This window comes from Anopheles marshallii, chromosome 2 (genome assembly GCF_943734725.1).
Source record: "Anopheles marshallii chromosome 2, idAnoMarsDA_429_01, whole genome shotgun sequence".
In the NCBI taxonomy this organism is placed as follows: Eukaryota; Metazoa; Arthropoda; class Insecta; order Diptera; family Culicidae; genus Anopheles; species Anopheles marshallii.
In genome coordinates, this window is record NC_071326.1 from 69,215,741 (window position 1) to 69,232,416 (window position 16,676).

Genomic DNA, 16,676 nt, shown 5'->3' on the forward strand with positions numbered 1-16,676 from the left:
GGAAAGCCCAACTAAGGTCGTGGAACGGCGTGTAACGATTGTGTGTTCCTCACCGTGCGGTACCTTAGGCATGCGCGTTCCACATTAGTGGAATTGTCCTTTCGGGTGACATGCTCTGCACGGTTTTCCAGTGCCGGTGGAATGTTAAGTTATTTGCTATGCAGCATCCAACCCCTCCTGCCCCGGCGGAATGCTCGGAATTGATTACTGAATTATGTTTTTCGCCTATCGGAAAGTACAAATGTGCAACAAGGTACCTGCACCTGGTAGCGACCACGGGCAAACCCCGAGGGCACTCAACCATTGAAAGTAGGTTGACGACGTTAAGCTAATCGGACGTTAGAGTGGAGTGCCCAACAGGAATTTGTAGCCTTCCATTGGCTTACAGTTGCTGATGTCTGTTGGACGAAGAAACAGTATTCTTGGAAGATCTGCGCACTACATTCGCGCCTACCTCCAGGAGGATCGGTTCATCTTCGCGTACTATTCTCCATACATCCGCGTCAACCATTTTTGGAATCATCTCAAAGGCAACATTCATTGATGCTCCCCTGTTTGGGGCTAATACCAAACGTATCCATCCCTCGGACCATACTTTCGGAACTAACCGGGTACCACCGAAAGCAATGGGAACTGAACGCGCCAAACGCTCACTTCGGACGACCGTCCTCGCAACATTTCACGAATAATGAATACCTTAATCCAATAATAATGACCATCTTGGTGCAAAAACCCCGGACGGCACAATCGATGCTTTCGTCGCTTAATTGTGCAACCGAGAACAAACGGTGCGGAATGAAGCCATAAATGAGCGATTGGGTGGTCCACGGGGCAGAAGTGTCACACGTCCGTGTGCAGTTCAAGAACTCTCCATTTCCCGCTTATGGTAGCCACGCACGGGAGGCGGTAAGATTAAGTTCATAAATCATTTCCCGAATCATTGCAATCGATTCCCGACCCGGCGATTGCGGCGCACCGAGGGCGAGCGCACTGTGTGTTTTGACATCACCCTTTTGCAGGCTTGTTAAGAATAAAACTGGTCCTCTCCCTGCCGGTACGCGGCTCATCGGCAAATGTGGACAATACCATTTTAGCGGTTGCATATCATTAGACACCGGGTACGGTACTGGGCGATGCAGTGTCTGTCCACCAAGCAGCGTTGCTTTCAGTATTTCTGTAACGATTCCTAGGAAGGAAACTTGCAGAGCGAATCTACTGTGCGAAGTTCACCATTATACACCTGCACGCAGGCTACTTTAAAGCTTCTTGCGCTTTTTGTAACACTATTTCGACTGCAACGAATTCCTCAAGGAGTAATCTTGTATCGAGCGCGTGACATGATTGATCGCCAATAAACATCAACCGCTTCTACCCGAAGCTACCGAAGATCCTCCGCACTGTCCACCCTCGCGTCTCGTCCATCCACTACAATGTCCAACCTTTTGGCGCCACAGAGTTCGAGATCTCTGGTTCGAAATTACATCGGTACAACACAACCACCATTCCCGGTGTCCAGAACTGCAACAGGGGAGCAACAACAGCAAACGAACAAACAAAAAAAACCGGATTGCCCGTTTCGGGTCGCAAAACCGATCCAGCCGCACCATAATCATGAGCGGTGTTAATGTATGCGCCGACTCTAATCTAAATTAGCATTAAAATTAATTGAAATAAATTACGATCCACTTCTTCTCGACCGTTAGGACCCGGTCTACGCGGGGTTTTTTTTTTTTTGTTGTACCCCTCGAGGCGACCCATTCAAACCACTTGGTCATGGCTGATTCTGCTCGGTTTATTATTGTTATTACCTTCATTACCGCGAGTTGGTGCGGTGCATTCGCATGCACCGGTCCAGTTTACCGGACCAGATGCGTCGCGATCATATGCACGAAATGACATAATCAGTGTGCACGGGGTAGAGCAAGTCCCGATCGCCAATTTATAACGAGCGCCGCCGGTCCGCTTGATCGGTTTGGCCACTGGGGGTAAAGGTGTACTATTAATTACAGGCTTGCTACACAACACGGACCCGCCGGTGCATCTGGTGTTGCACTGTGTTGAATCTGTGTCCCGGCTGATGGTAAGTTGCAGCATTCCGAACGGTTAACACGAGTTACCGTTCTGCGTGCCAGTTACGGCCGTTTTGATGAGGGTCCTCTATTTCCTGAGTCCTTTGCTTAGCTTATTATAGGTCATACATTCCCACACGAGAAGCGAGAAGATCGTCCATATTCAGACATCAAATAAAACAGATATGGTTATTGAGATACATCTGTAATACTTCGCCTTCCGTCCTCGTACGCGGTGATCTGCTAAATACGAGGTGAAAGTCCGCGTATTCCTGCAGACCGTTCCGCTAAGAACCACACTAAAGCTTGGACTTACCGCTTGAACGGGCTTCAACAACTCCACTTTGGAAAGCAATTGCCAAAGTAACCTAATTTAACCGATTAACAGCAAAATGCACACACAGAAAACAATGCGTTACACGAAACCGGCTCGACCGAAACGAAGTCATCGCTTCATCCTGCTGTTCGGTGGCGGAGGGCGAGTGTAAAATTAATAATCCCAAACGAATGGCACGTAAAAGAGCGCGCCTGTTTAAATTAAGGATAATAAAACAAAGTAACACATCGCCGCTTCTTTTTGCACCTTTTTGGGGGCTGACTGTGCGAAAGAAATCACATCGTTGGGAATTGCACAGTGTAGCTGGATGGTTTGGATGGAATAAACGTGCCAGATGCAACTGCAAAAAACCTCCCGAGCACAGTTGTCCAAACGCATCATCTCATCTGCGATCATGTGCTCTGTCCAATTCGGGAGAGATGGCACACGGGGGCACTGATTTTGCATCATAACCCGTACATTGCCTTTGTCCGCTGGCAGTCATCTTGCAGCACGGAGTCGGGTGTCCACAAGGACGAGCGTCCACCGAAAGTGAAGCGAGGAAGTTACCGAACCGCGTCAGAGCGATTAACTACCATGTACGGGAGTGGCTGGTGGCAGCTGGCAGAAGTACCAGGCGGAGGAGAGGGAACTGTGAAGCGCCAGCTTCGGGGGAAACCATCCCACACACAGACACGCACGGTTCAGCGTAAAGACACTTTACAACTGTTTGTTTATGGCGCACGTATGGGCAATGCCGGACGCCGAGAGGCTTTGGGAAATTATTGAAGTTTGGGCTAGAGGTGAGGCGAGCGAAACTCTGCATGGGGCGACCGGTTCAGGATTCGCGCGATGACTTCTCCGATTTGCCATTCATGGTTTGATGTCAGTTTGGCAGAGCGTGAGTACGCGCCAGATCTTAGCGAGGTTAGGTCATACTTGTGCGGAGGTAATTAGTATAGCCTCACCGTCACTGTTGCGACACCGCGTGAGTTCTTTCCTCCAATATCTCGCTACCTACGACGGATATCTCGAGGCTGGTTTCCCTGGCCCGGTAGAAAATTATTCTAACAACCTCTAACACGCCCGATGACACCTCGGCACCGTGGTGGCGAGAAATATTTACGATGGAGGCGCCCACTCACCAACACCGCGGTGTTATTTTTTATGCTAAAACAGCGCCCATTCACAAGCGGCAGCACCCTTTCGGAGCCAGATCGACGTGCTGCTCGACGTCGACCAAACCTAGACCATAACACTGCGGGACGCGCAGCTTCGGTAGCGATCCCCGGATCCACATTGGGTCCCGGGTGGCGGCTGTTGTAGGTACGCTTGTAAATAAATCTTCATTAGCGTCCGGCTGATCCTGGGCCCGTTTGTCAAATTGAAGCTGATGAAGTGAGCAAATCATAATCTCCAAAACTCTCATCCTGCCGCCCCCACCCAGGGCAGGGCACCCTTGTCCAAGGAATGGCGGATGCTTTTTTAAGTCTTTCTTCCGCCATAATCAAAGAACACGGTGACGGTGTTCATCACCCACCATAAATCACCCAAGTTGTAACGATTCTTCACTTTTGCCACTTCTGACTTTGGAAGAATTGGCGCGATAGGTAGTCACATGTTTGCCAAAACGAATGGAACCCAACCCCGTGGCTAATTTGTAGGAATGGGGAAGTCGGCAGGGTCTCATCATTGTTGCAACCCACGTCTCTTGATGGTTCGCTGTAAAATCATCATTTTGTACAATTTAAGTTCGTTTCCTACAGGTTTACTGCCGGTTTCTAGCAAGCGTGTGAGCAAGTTGTGTTTTATAGCAACAAGAATTGCAAGTGCTATAAAATCTTTTCCATGCAAGCATTCTGGGTATTAGCAAGCTAATATATTGGAACACAAATAATTGGAACCGCTTTTTTTCCGTCTCCATTCAGCTGCACATAACAAAGCACCCAAATCACCAGCTGAAAGCTTACACAAAGTAACATTCAACACCGTTGGTGAAACATTCCGTTTCCTTTTACGAGACTACCGGACCTCCAGCAAAGGGTAATTTACGATGACAATTGTAGAGCAATGTAAATAAAGACCACAAAACCGTAGCACGCTTCGTTCCGCCCGCGCGAAACTGACCGTTTGAACTTGCGGTGCGCGCAAGAGTTTCGCGCTGGAATTCAAACACTCCTGGTCGCGTGTCTTGTACTTTCCGTGCCTCGACTGCTCGTGAACACAGTTTTGTCTAACCAATTCCGATTCCGAAATACCAGTTTGGTGTTTGTGGCGATCTTTCATCCACGTTTTGTAGTATCGAAACACAAAATATGCGTGTTTGTTTGGGGGGAGGTTTTTTTTCGAAATTTGGAAGCAAATCGTTCGCTACCTCCAAGCTCTTGTTTTGTCACACGCATTGATTTGTTACAGAAATAGCCGGACAAGCGTGTGGGTTGCCAGCAGATACCTTTCTTTTGTTTACCCCAGGAGTGTGACCGCTGCGACACGTAGAATCCAAACGATTTCTTTAGCCGTGGCCACAAAATGGTGCGACATATCTGGACATGAGCTTGGCTTTTGTGTAAGCGCGCAACCGCTCCGGGACCGGTTTTGCAAGCGTGCCAAAAGGTTCTAATGAACGGTTCTATTCTACGGGAACATTGTTGAAGCAACTCTTGCTTAATTTTGCGCTGAAGTAAATTGCAGTTTCATTGTGCATATTTAGGCAGTGGGCATGCTTTCATGGTTGTCCGTTGTGTCGTACATGTATGAAAGAAAATTCTCCCGTTTTGGAGGGCGCGTATTGTGGGCGAAGATAAATTCGGAAAGCGTTTTATAAAGTTTGCTTTTAGCATTGTTATCTTTTTTGGAGCGACGTGTAAGACAGACTTTAATAACAAGTAATAATATAAAATCATCAAATGAAACTAAAGGCCATTTTTCACGCTCTAACGTTGATGAACGTCGAGCAATATATAAATACATTTCTTATTTTTTAATTATTGAATGGACATCAAAAATTATCTCTTTTGCTTAAGTTCAAACCGCCGATTTGAATTTACCAAGCAAACCACACAGCACACGCACACATATGCAAAACTTTACCATATGTCATTACTGTCATTTCCCATCGATGACAGCATTCTATTGGTTACAAAACCACCCAAAATATTGGAAGTGCTTTTGCACAAATTGGAAAACAACATTGGTGTTGTATTGAGAAGGGATTCACACTTCTCTTTGCACATAACTGGTACAAGTAATGTTGTTTGCATATTATTAACAACAGAGCTCACCGGATTCAACGGGTAACATTCGCAGCACCATGTGCTCTTCTTCGATCGCCGGCGCTACTAATTGTTTGTGTACTTTCAGGTGCATATTTCACGAGCAGGAACCGGCACCGAATAACTAAATTCTATACCAGTACCAGTAAGCTTCTTGCACAAAGTAAGAGTGTGGACCGGTATCACTACGAATATGTTTCTCAAACAGTTAGCCGGCTTATTAAAGCCCTCCACAATAACTACTCTGCTTGGTAGGTTGCGAAATTTATGTGCAGAAGGATTGAAAGTTGATACACACATTTTCTTTTTTTTAAGAACCACTCAAAATAGCTCCGCTAACTGCGCGTTGGAACAACACGGCTGCATTTACAAATCAACGATGGAATAGCACTAGCGCTGTTACTGCTGCTGCCATTCCAGACAAGAACACCGTTGATACCGTAAACAAACAGGTGGAAGCCGGTTCGGAAGGAAGATTATTCGCGGTCGTGCAGCTGTGTGGCAAACAGTTTAAAATCACTTCCGGCGATATAATCGTCGTTGAGGGTTATTGGCCACCGGAAAACGGTGACCGTTTACGGTTGGATAAGGTGCTACTGGCAGGAAGTAAGGATTTTTCACTCATCGGTCGACCACTGCTAACGTCCGGACTGGTGGACGTGCAGGCTACCATTATCGAGAAAACACTTTCCCACACTCGCACACATTTTCGCAAGAAGCGCCGAAAGCAATATACCCGTATCAATTTCTACCGCACGCAACAAACGATGATTCGGATCAACTCAATCGACATTACGCGAAAGTTAAGTGAGGCGAGCGCAAATGATTCTAGCGAGGAGAGATTTTTCTAGCGATAGAAGGCCAGATTTGTAGAAGCTCTATTGAGGGAAATAAATAGATTACTGAAGTTGCTATTCACCAATACAATTTCGTTGCCCTTAAAGTATTATTTGACCAATTTCGGACTTTTTTGTTGCAAGAACACTCCACGAGAAAACACTACTACCGATACGCGATACAACACTAGATCGCGATATGATACAGATGGATGGCCAATTCATACTCATGAATCGTCATGTTTTCAAAGGTCGTCTTTCCTTTTTCACGACGATTATTCAGCCAAAAAAGATCACATAAACGTTACTATCACGACGTTATTTGATTCCTTCGTTGATGGAACTTCCAATGAAGAGTTATTCAAAAAGTTAATGTAAGTATTTTACGCACGTTTGATAAAAAAAACTGGCGCGCACAACTTTTCCACCTAAACAAACTGCTCCGTTTATTGTCTGCTACAGGGTGAAACAATTAAATTTCGAACATTTGTTGCGTTTTTTAGAACAATTCAAACCAGCTTGAACATATTTTCAATCCAAGTGGGTGTTGAAATTTTAAACCGTGCTCCTGTTTGAAGTTTGACATTCTGTTGTCAAAACTTCAAAGCAAACGGCTTCGAAGAACGAACAGTTTTATTTTGTAGGCGCTATTGTTAACGAATCTGTGATTGTCCATCGTTGCTTGGCCGGAGAACAAAAACTCACAGAAAATGTTGGACCCTGTACTGCAACGACACTTGAAAGGTCACCGGGGAAAGCTGACCGGTCTATCGTTCAACCCGGAAGGGACGCGTTTCGTGACGAGCTCGGTCGACCACTCAGCAATCGTGTGGACCAACAACGAACAGGTACGCTGTATGCGATTCGAGGCTCACACGGATGTTGTGAACGATGTTTGCTGGTCGCCGGACGGTAGAATCATAGCGACCGTTTCCAAGGATCGCTCTGTAAAGATTTGGGTCCCTTCGATGCTGGGTAATTGCGACGAATTCCGCGGCCACACCTCGAACGTCCGCTCGGTAGATTTCGATCCGTCCGGCAAAAAGTTGCTCACCGCCTCGGACGACAAAACGGTCAAGCTGTGGAAAGTGTCCCGCAAGCAGTTTCTGTCCTCTTTCACCGGACACACGAATTGGGTGCGATGTGCACGATTTTCACCAAATGGTAAAATGATCGCGTCCTGCGGTGACGATCGTACATTGAAGTTGTTTGACCCGTCTACCGGGCAGTGTATTCACACCTTTTACGACCAGAAGGGGGCTGGATGTAAGGTGGCCTGGCATCCGGATAGTACACTGGTAGCTATTGCCTTAGACAACTGTCGGGTGAAAATATTCGATGTGAATATCAAGAAATTGATTCAATACTACCGCATCTACGACGGTCCGGTCAATTCACTCGACTTTCATCCGTCCGGAAACTATCTCATTACGGGAAGCGATGATGGCGTGACAAAAATCATCGATTTGTTGGAAGGTCGTCAAATATTCACACTCACTGGGCATCGTGGACCGGTCACGACGGTAAAATTCTCTAAAGATGGACAGCTATTTGCGACAGGAAGTGAAGATTGTCATGTAAGTTTGCCAAGTTAACAGCATTTACCCTTCAAGCAAGGTACTATATCGCATCTAATGATCTCATTCCAGGTCATGCTTTGGAAGGCAAATTTGGACCAAGATTCGGCACACAACTCACTCTATTCAGCGGACAGTAGCTGCGAGATAACAAATCCAACCGGTGGAGAACGAAAATTTAGCTTCAATCGCGACGTAACTGAGGCACATGCCGACGATGATGATTCTGCGTTTAATTGTAACAAGGAAAATCTCCCAGATACTAGCATCTTTGTCGATGCGACGAAGACGGAGAATTTCAAAATATCGGACGCCGTCGAGGTTAGCGAGTAGTTCGCGCGATAGTTGTAATTGCTCTCCCAAAACTGCTTTTAATAATTTATCTCCCAAGAATGTTATCATTCCGTTCGTAACTTTGAAAATGAGCTCAGAATACATACTTAAATCTCGTTCTAATGTCACTTTCCAAAGGAAATCGTAATCAAACTGAATAAATCCCTCGCCGAAAACTGTCGAACCAAAGCGCACGGGCTGAGTGTCAGTTTCACAGGAAAACGCCAACAGGCACGATCTGCTATAGCCTCCAATCCAACGTCCACACAATCTTCAAGCAATCGCACCGAGGACTTTGAAGAACACGTTTTGGTCTGTTTGAACAGTATCAGTCGAAGGATGGAGAGTTTTCATAACAGAATTTCGCTACTTGAAGATGTCTTGCTCGATCGATCATAAGCCAACAAAGGGTTGGGTTTTATAAGTTTATTTTTACGAACCTTTATAGTCAATCATTATTTTTCGCTTTTATACGATTTATAATATACCATTACATACAGTAAACAAAAAAGCACACATAAAACATAAGTTTACCCAAAAAAATCGGTCGCAGCGGATGACGATGCTCTTATCAGTAATATCTTTTCGTACTCGTTTCGCTTGTAGTTTGCACGTCCCAGCCATTCGACAGTCCAACAAGAACAGAGACATTCAACCAGGTACTTCCTTCACAAGAACCAACGTTCAGTTCTTAACACCCACGTAGCTGGATTCCTTTCCCGTTTTCTTAATCGTTTCCAGCAATTCGTCTGCGGACATCGATGAAGTGACGAACACTTTTTTATTGTCCAAGTCGATTTCGACCTTTTCGACTTTTTCTGAAAAATAGTTCAAACCGAGGTAGAGTGCTTCGTTCAATTGCTAAGCTTCAATCGTTATTTTACTTTCACACCCAGATGCCCCAAAGTTTATAGGTATCCAAGGGTAACCAACAGCCAACTGTTGGCTATTTGCTTACCTTTTAGTTTGCCGAGCACACGCTCAACCGCTCCTGAACAACCGGTGCACGTCATTTCGACATTAAATTCGTGAACAGTCTGTAAAGTAGGAAAACAGAAAAGAAGGTTACAATTTCGTCAATCCAGCGATGGGAACAGATCAATCAAAACGGATGATTTAGTTCTGGTCACGGTTGATTCTTTCTTATCGCACAATGACACCATAGCAAAGCGCTATTGAGAACGATACTAGTGGTGGGGCAATGATTCCGGTGGGTATAATCTAATCGGGAGCACTGAATAGACCACTTACCATAATGCTCGTGTCGTAGGGATGAAAGCGTTTAAGTAGACCCAATTATTTAATATGTAGAATAAACTCCGTTGTTTGTGCTCTTTTCAAATGCTTGTGCTATAGGGAGTAGTTCCGTAATGCGATTCACTTTTAAATGTTTCAAAACAACCGAGCAAAAAGCTCTCTCGAGTCTACGGTTCGGGAACGACACACGATTTAAAACTGTACTGATGTTGTAGAAGACCCAAAGAGCATATTAGGTGTCCAAACTAATACAGTATAGTAAATATAACGTTTTGCTATGGAAAAGCTTGGCAATCCACAAGAACTAGCTAGCAGAGTTTGTTTGCCTTTTTGGCACCCCCTCAGTCCACGGAAGCATCTAAATGTTTGTTTGTGTGAGTGCGATTGAGTTTATAATAGCGGATAGCAATCTTCAGTCTGTGTTGAGTGCATGTCTTGTATCATTTTATTTAACATTGAAAGCTTTCTAAAGTTAACCAAAGAAGATACGATAATATCCTGTTTATATGTAGAGTATTCTGTTAATTTTCATCATCAATCCAGCCAGATTTAACGATTTCATCTCCGATTTTTTGTTGCGTGAATACGGTCAATACAGTTTGACAGCTCGTCCACCAAGGTTTATACATCAATCCATCCTGCTTTTGTTGTGAAGCTGTTGTGTGTTTGTGGAACACTTTCTGCATTTCTTTTCTACGATTCGTCTCGAGAAGTTTAAATATTGCTTCGTTTTTCTACTTATTTCAACAGTTATTCACCCCAAGAATTACGAACCGAGTAAACGAACGGATTACATCCTTCGCAATTATACGTGTGACCAATCATTTTCTTGGTGCGTGTTCGTGCGTTGAGTGCGTTGTCATATCACGGCTAGCTGGCTGCCTGCAACAAACAAATATCGAATACGGGTTGCCTCATCCGAATCGTGAAAAAGGTCATCCTTTTATAGCAGTTATAAAAGATCGGCTGTGCCGTTGAAAGTTGCATGTGCTTCAGTTTCTGGTCGCAATAACGTATTCACATTACACAAAGTGCAAGCTTCGTTACTTTCTCCGCAAGGGTAGTTTTGTGGTGGAAAGGTAGTGCGTTGCGGATCTTCGTACGCCGTGGGATATAACTATCAACAACGCCACAATGCGCATCACGGTGATGGACGCCAACTCCTCGGACATGTCCACGTTCGAGGTGGCCGATGATATGGAGCTGGAAAATCTGATCGCCCTTTGTCGGATGGAGTTCAACATACCGGCCCACATGGAGTTGGTACTGTCAGCGAAACAGCAAATGCTGCTGGACCAGAAAAAAACACTTACGCACTATGACGTCAAGGATGGCGATATGTTACTGCTCCATAAAGCACCCGCCGCACAACCACCTGGGGCAACAACCGGCGCTTCAGCAGCGCGGGCCCGGCCAATGATGCCGGCAACATCGAACAGAGAAGGTAAGACTCATTTGCAAATTTGCCAACTCATTAGCCGACCAGGCGTTGGCGACAGTAATTGGAATTACTGTTTAGTGAAAACGCATTAACAGTTAATCTACTTTTAATTAATTCTGCAAGAGCCAAGAGTCAAACAAAGATGAAAACAAATCCAATGTCCAATTTTAGACCTCGGTCCCTTTAGGCACCTGGACCAGTGTCCATATTCCGTGTTCAACTGTCCATCCCACGCATATCCCCCAAATACCGCATCATGCATCATCGCATCTTTGTTGTTTGCATCCCGTTGTTCAACTGTAAGAGAAAAACAAGCATCAAAAGTTTCGCGCGTCAACAACATCCCGCCGTGGTTACAGTACGGTTGCGCGCCCAACACGTTTGGTCTGTGCTCTGCTCAAAGTGCAATGAACTGCATCGGCATTTGCTGCTGATGTGTTTTTGCGTCGTTTTTGCCATTTTCGCGCGCGGAAAGATGACCTCAGAGAGCGCGCGCGATTTTTCCACCCCGGTCGCCAGATTTATTTCACTCAGTGCAGACGGTGCAATGATCTCGTTTTTCAAAACCGGCGCGCCTCATGTTTACTGCTTACAGTTGACCATCTGGGTTTAAGTTTAGATGCACATGTACACCGTGTGAAAATTTCTTGAGTCATTGCAGCAATACAATCGATAGGGCCATGTATACCCACCATAAAACGTTCGAGAACAAAGAATGGTTGTTTTCAAATTAGTTTGTAATAAATACAACCACATTGATTTCGAAGTCCTGGTTCTCTGATTCCTCAACTCACTATCTGATAGGCGGCCGGCCTTATTAACCATTTTAACCATTTTATTTATATTCCATTTCTCCTTCTTCCCTGTAGAACCAGCGGTGTTGGCCAATCTGGACTTTGGCTCGATTCAAGTACCTACCTCGATTCGATCCGGTGCCGGTGGCAATGGTGGAAATGGATCCTCCAGCGGGTTGAACCGTCCATCCCCATCGATCGGTCTCGAGGACGATCCAGCTGTGGTGCGCGAAATGTTTCTCTCGAAGCCGGATCAACTCGCGCTACTGAAACAAAACAATCCACGCCTAGCTGAGGCATTGCTTTCCGGCAATCTGGAAACCTTTGCCACCGTTCTTCGGAAGCAGATTGCCGAAAGAATGGAGAAACAGCAGCAACGGCTCCGGATACTTCAAGCCAGCCCCTTCGACGCGGAAGCACAGCGCTTGATCGCGGAAGAGATCAAGCAAAAAAACATCGAAGCGAACATGGAGGCGGCGATGGAGTACAACCCGGAAACGTTCGGTACGGTGGTGATGCTGTACATCAACTGCAAGGTTAATGGGCATCCGGTCAAAGCGTTCATCGATTCGGGCGCACAGGCAACTATAATGAGCGCCGCCGCCGCTGAACGCTGCAACATTATGCGGCTGGTCGACACGAGATGGGCCGGCATTGCGAAAGGTGTTGGCGTGCAGCGAATTATCGGCCGGATTCATATGGTGCAGATACAGATCGAGAAGGATTTCCTCACGTCTAGCTTTTCGGTGCTGGAGGAGCAACCGATGGATATGCTGCTGGGACTGGATATGCTGAAGCGGCACCAGTGTAACATCGATCTGAAGAACAATGTGCTGCGCATTGGAACGACCGGTACGGAGACACCGTTCCTGGCGGAAGGCGATCTACCCGAATGTGCCCGCTTGACCGGTAGTCCCGAGGAGGAGAAACGTGCCCTGGCCGAGTCGGCGAAACTAGCGGAAGAACTTGCCATCAAGGAAGCACTCAGCAAGAGTCAAAGCGATCAAGGTATAGAGCGCCCTGGAGACGATTCCGATTTCGGCTTCCTTCATATTGTTCTTCCTATTTCGTAGCTTCGACGAGTGGTGCGGGAAGTAGTGGCAGCAACGTCACGCCGACAACAGAACCGTCGCCTGCCAGCAGTGAGGCTGCGAAAGCACCAGCACCACAGTCATCGGCACCGGAACCAATGCAGGAAGATGTGGAACCACCGCTGACACTTCTGCCGACCGATCGGTTCAGCGAAATGGATGTGGTCGAGCTGGAATCGATGGGCTTCAAGCGTCAGATGGTGATCGACGAACTTCGGGCCGCCAACGGCGACAAAACGAAGGCCACTTCGGGTCTGTTTGCGAAGCTAGGGTAATGCATGCGCGCAATCGGTATAGGTCCTATAGGAGCAGAGGTTGTACCTGTAGCTTCTCGTACACTGCCGGAAGTATACTTCGTGCATCCGTAATCACTCAGGCAAAAGGGAACCGCTTTTCTTTTAAATACCAGTTTGCACCGTTTTAACTACGACGACTACAAACTGTTTTGTGTCTCAGGAGTGATAGAAAGTCGTTGATTTTTCGTATCCTTTACGCCGCATTTACCTTAGGTGAACTGTTTTGTATAACGTCTCGTATTTGTATTCGCTATCTCTAAATAGCATGCCGACAAACAGGAACAACTGGAAATGCCATGCGTGGTTCGTGGCTGTGGGATTTAAACGTGCTTGAATTCGTTTTTTTCTTTGCTTGACAAACTACTGGGTTATACGGTGATTAACTAGACGTTCCGGAAGCTGGTCTTGATCAGATTTGATCGCAGGGAATTCAATCTGTTAATAGCACCGTATCGTGGGAAAGCGTTCCCTTCGACTTTCGTTCACAGGTTACGAATGTATCAGGATGAATACAACGATCAAATGTGTTTGCTATTGCTCTTCAACGACGCACAGCGTTTTCTGGCATTTGTATTTGTATTGCATTATCTCTATCGTTTCAACAAGTGGTTATAGTCTGTTTAAGAGATGTCGGGTGTAACGTGTGTGATGGAGAAAATTGACTGAATTTGTTCCGGAGATAACAACACTGTTGTCCCGGATTGTGTTTGCTTTGATTGACTTTCTAACGATATTCTCTTCTTCTACTTCCTCCTGTTCTACAACTGTCCTTGTTTTTGGGTGGGTTTCAGGGTTTAACGAATTTTCTACTAGTTAAGATTACAGATAAATAAAAAAAAACATTAGAACATTACTGGTAACTAGGACGTTGTTTAATGTTCTAGGTGTTTAATGACGGATCATCAGCTAGAGACAACTAGACAAGAGAAAGAAAACAACATTACGCTGAGAGGCTTAGGGAGTTGTATCGAATAACGTCCCAATCCTGGACGCAAGATGCACCTCAAACTGTTGCAAGTATTCCGGTCGTTTGTGCAAACGCTGCATGGTTTCTCGCCAAAGCCGTATTGCCACAGGACTGTTGTAAACAGCATCCATTTGAGCATACGCCGCTAGTAGCTGGTCGGTCGCATCTACCACATACTTATCGACCACGGGTACCTCCTCCGAATTATCCGCAGTCAATGGTTCGGACAAGTACTGTTCATAATCCGTAGCGATTTGTTTCATCAGCTGCAGTAAGTTACGATTCAGATACAGCAATTTTTGAACGATCTGATCATAGCGTTCGATCTGCTCGTGATCTTGTTCCGGGTCGAGTTTTCCCAGTGCATGACGACCGGCTAAGTTGAGTCGAATATTTTCCAAACCGTGTAATAGTCTTATTTTTTCTTGCAGCTTCTTTTCCAGCAGTGTGATTTGTTTCAGATGTTTACCTGTTACTGAAACAGTATCCGAAGCTTCCGCGATGTGAAAGGACTTAAATGGTAAAAAAACAAATATGAACCATGATGCAAGACCCTTCGAAAGCATAAAAAAAATTTTAAAAAAATATGTTCTCACCTGCTCAAGCGCTACGCGATAGTCTGTAAGTATTTGCTGATTCCCGTTCGTAAACTGAACCAGAAACAATGGGATGCTGCGATGTTGAACTCCAATGACTTCCCCCGTATAAGAACCGTAGTTCGGTTGAAAAGATGTACCTCGAACCGTACTGCCGAGTTCGATCGGTTTCGGAATGGCCGACGGTATATCGTCGTCCAAATACTCAATCATGGAGTTTTCCATCAGAAAGCGTAACTTCTCACGGCGTCGCTCCAGATTGATTCGCTCGTCGAGAAGAAAAGCGTGCGACAAGCGACGAACCGGTCTTTGCTTTCGTAGCGCCAGGCGGATATAGTTCCACTGGACGCGATTCAGTGAACGGGTGAAAAGTAACGGAAAGTGTGCCTTTAACAGTGCACCCAATTCCAACTTCTTGCTGTATCCTTCCGCGTATAATGGACGATCAATATGGCTGTAAAACCATTCACAGATCATAAACCGGTACAGTTTATAGGGACCATTAAAGGAACCGGCTTTCCTATTAGACTGGCTACTGGGAAGATTTTCTGTTTTCAGAACGGCGACACATGTTGCCGGATCGGACTCGTTCAAGCGTGTCACATTGCTTTCCGGTTCTTCTGTACAGGCTTCCAGGATTATCGATGTGCTATTATCTGCTACTGAGCAGTGTGCTTTGACATCGGTTGCTTCAATTATGTTGTCATGGTTTCCAGCATCAATTATCTCATAATTTACTTGATTCAAGCCTCCATCAGGTGGTGCATCCAAAGGATCATTGATTGCCTGCTGTTGTAGCAATTGATTTGCTTTGCCGACATCTTCCGGACGACTCTCGGTTATTTGGTCACGACAAATTGGTTGCTCACTTACTTTACTTTCCTGTTTAACGGATACAACAAACGAAGGTACTTGTGAAACTTGGGGAATGTTCATTTGCTTTTGCCGTGTCTGGAAGTCATTCAATGTCCGAGGAGGTTGATTTTCTTTCTCGTGTGAATTGATTTTCGGTTGGCGATTGTTTTTCCGTCTCTGCGTAATGTTTCCATTTCCGTTAGCAAGCTTTGCCGTTTTCCTGTTCGTTTTCATCACTGATTCACGGTTTTTGCACAATCGTCAAAAAGTGTATTGCACGGGCTCACTAAAGCGGTCGACGTTAACTGAAAGAATGGTAAAGTTTGTACTAAAGCAAATCGTTTGCATTCTCCCAAGGTTAGTACATAGTTTATTTTTAGAGGGTGGTTTATCTTTGTCCATCACTGTTGTCATTGTGACACTACACATCAAGCCAACAACAAACGGATTTTGCAATTCAGCGCGAACTTTTTGCTGAAACGCGCACACGTTTGAATCTTGTTAGTTTTTTTTTGTAATAAAGTGGAGTACATTTTATCTTTTAATCTGAAGTCATACAGTAGGAAAATTAGGTTCATTTGACACATTTCTCTGTTGATTGGTTAATTTGTAAAATGTTTTCATTTCTTACATGGTCCGAATGCAAATTTTGGTGTGGCACAAAATTTCCACAAATTGTAGATTGTGCTTGAGTAAACATAAACAAAAATTAAGTCCCTCTGTCGATTATAGCTGACGCTTTGCTACGGTTGGCGTAGAAGATGTACCACAATTTTCCTGTGTGGAGTCGAGTATTGTTTCTGATGTTCAATTAACGGTCTGTTTTTTTTTAAGATTTCTGGGATGAAATCAAGGCTTTCATGGTTTACGATGCGTGCCAGAAGGCATTTGAAACAATGTGGAACACTTTGAAATTACTGGCTTACCAAAGATAAATTCTTCAAACAGCTGACAGCTGTCATATATGGTATACCAC

The 16,676-nt window shown here is 45.3% G+C and overlaps 5 protein-coding genes across 5 annotated transcripts; 3 read left to right on the forward strand and 2 right to left on the reverse strand.

The window, feature by feature from the left end:
• The first annotated feature begins 5,850 nt into the window (after positions 1-5,850).
• On the forward strand, positions 5,851-6,508 carry LOC128707739 (39S ribosomal protein L21, mitochondrial). The gene is made up of 2 exons (XM_053802698.1): positions 5,851-5,908; positions 5,973-6,508. The coding sequence occupies exons 1-2, from the start codon at positions 5,851-5,853 to the stop codon at positions 6,506-6,508; spliced, it is 594 nt and encodes a 197-aa protein (XP_053658673.1).
• Positions 6,509-7,203: 695 nt separating this feature from the next.
• Positions 7,204-8,802, forward strand: LOC128707292 (POC1 centriolar protein homolog). The gene is made up of 3 exons (XM_053802243.1): positions 7,204-8,070; positions 8,143-8,391; positions 8,542-8,802. Exons 1-3 carry the CDS (start codon positions 7,204-7,206, stop codon positions 8,800-8,802), a joined length of 1,377 nt encoding a protein of 458 aa, XP_053658218.1.
• A 285-nt stretch (positions 8,803-9,087) lies between these two features.
• Positions 9,088-10,485, reverse strand: LOC128718470 (copper transport protein ATOX1). The gene is made up of 3 exons (XM_053812092.1): positions 10,435-10,485; positions 9,362-9,440; positions 9,088-9,221 (listed from the first exon to the last, which is right to left on the reverse strand). The coding sequence occupies exons 1-3, from the start codon at positions 10,483-10,485 to the stop codon at positions 9,088-9,090; spliced, it is 264 nt and encodes an 87-aa protein (XP_053668067.1).
• A 309-nt stretch (positions 10,486-10,794) lies between these two features.
• Positions 10,795-13,261, forward strand: LOC128707686 (protein DDI1 homolog 2). The gene is made up of 3 exons (XM_053802643.1): positions 10,795-11,104; positions 11,971-12,903; positions 12,969-13,261. Exons 1-3 carry the CDS (start codon positions 10,795-10,797, stop codon positions 13,259-13,261), a joined length of 1,536 nt encoding a protein of 511 aa, XP_053658618.1.
• Positions 13,262-14,236: 975 nt separating this feature from the next.
• Positions 14,237-15,934, reverse strand: LOC128718472 (uncharacterized). Its single transcript, XM_053812093.1, has 2 exons — positions 14,846-15,934; positions 14,237-14,761 (listed from the first exon to the last, which is right to left on the reverse strand). Exons 1-2 carry the CDS (start codon positions 15,932-15,934, stop codon positions 14,237-14,239), a joined length of 1,614 nt encoding a protein of 537 aa, XP_053668068.1.
• Between the last annotated feature and the right edge of the window lie 742 nt (positions 15,935-16,676).

What these genes read in the sequence shown, in the direction of transcription:
- LOC128718472 (XM_053812093.1), bottom strand. Translation starts at nt 15,934, where the DNA reads ATGAAAACGAACAGGAAAACGGCAAAGCTTGCTAACGGAAATGGAAAC. An exon ending in ATCGCGTAGCGCTTGAGCAG is followed by an intron (nt 14,762 to 14,845) that starts GTGAGAACATAT and finishes TTACCATTTAAG; the next exon opens with TCCTTTCACATCGCGGAAGC.
- LOC128718470 (XM_053812092.1), bottom strand. Translation starts at nt 10,485, where the DNA reads ATGATTGGTCACACGTATAATTGCGAAGGATGTAATCCGTTCGTTTAC. An exon ending in GTAATCCGTTCGTTTACTCG is followed by an intron (nt 9,441 to 10,434) that starts GTTCGTAATTCT and finishes CCTACTTTACAG; the next exon opens with ACTGTTCACGAATTTAATGT. An exon ending in TGTGCTCGGCAAACTAAAAG is followed by an intron (nt 9,222 to 9,361) that starts GTAAGCAAATAG and finishes ACTATTTTTCAG; the next exon opens with AAAAAGTCGAAAAGGTCGAA.
- LOC128707739 (XM_053802698.1), top strand. Translation starts at nt 5,851, where the DNA reads ATGTTTCTCAAACAGTTAGCCGGCTTATTAAAGCCCTCCACAATAACT. An exon ending in CACAATAACTACTCTGCTTG is followed by an intron (nt 5,909 to 5,972) that starts GTAGGTTGCGAA and finishes CTTTTTTTTAAG; the next exon opens with AACCACTCAAAATAGCTCCG.
- LOC128707686 (XM_053802643.1), top strand. Translation starts at nt 10,795, where the DNA reads ATGCGCATCACGGTGATGGACGCCAACTCCTCGGACATGTCCACGTTC. An exon ending in GGCAACATCGAACAGAGAAG is followed by an intron (nt 11,105 to 11,970) that starts GTAAGACTCATT and finishes TCTTCCCTGTAG; the next exon opens with AACCAGCGGTGTTGGCCAAT. An exon ending in CAAGAGTCAAAGCGATCAAG is followed by an intron (nt 12,904 to 12,968) that starts GTATAGAGCGCC and finishes CCTATTTCGTAG; the next exon opens with CTTCGACGAGTGGTGCGGGA.
- LOC128707292 (XM_053802243.1), top strand. Translation starts at nt 7,204, where the DNA reads ATGTTGGACCCTGTACTGCAACGACACTTGAAAGGTCACCGGGGAAAG. An exon ending in CAGGAAGTGAAGATTGTCAT is followed by an intron (nt 8,071 to 8,142) that starts GTAAGTTTGCCA and finishes ATCTCATTCCAG; the next exon opens with GTCATGCTTTGGAAGGCAAA. An exon ending in AAATATCGGACGCCGTCGAG is followed by an intron (nt 8,392 to 8,541) that starts GTTAGCGAGTAG and finishes CACTTTCCAAAG; the next exon opens with GAAATCGTAATCAAACTGAA.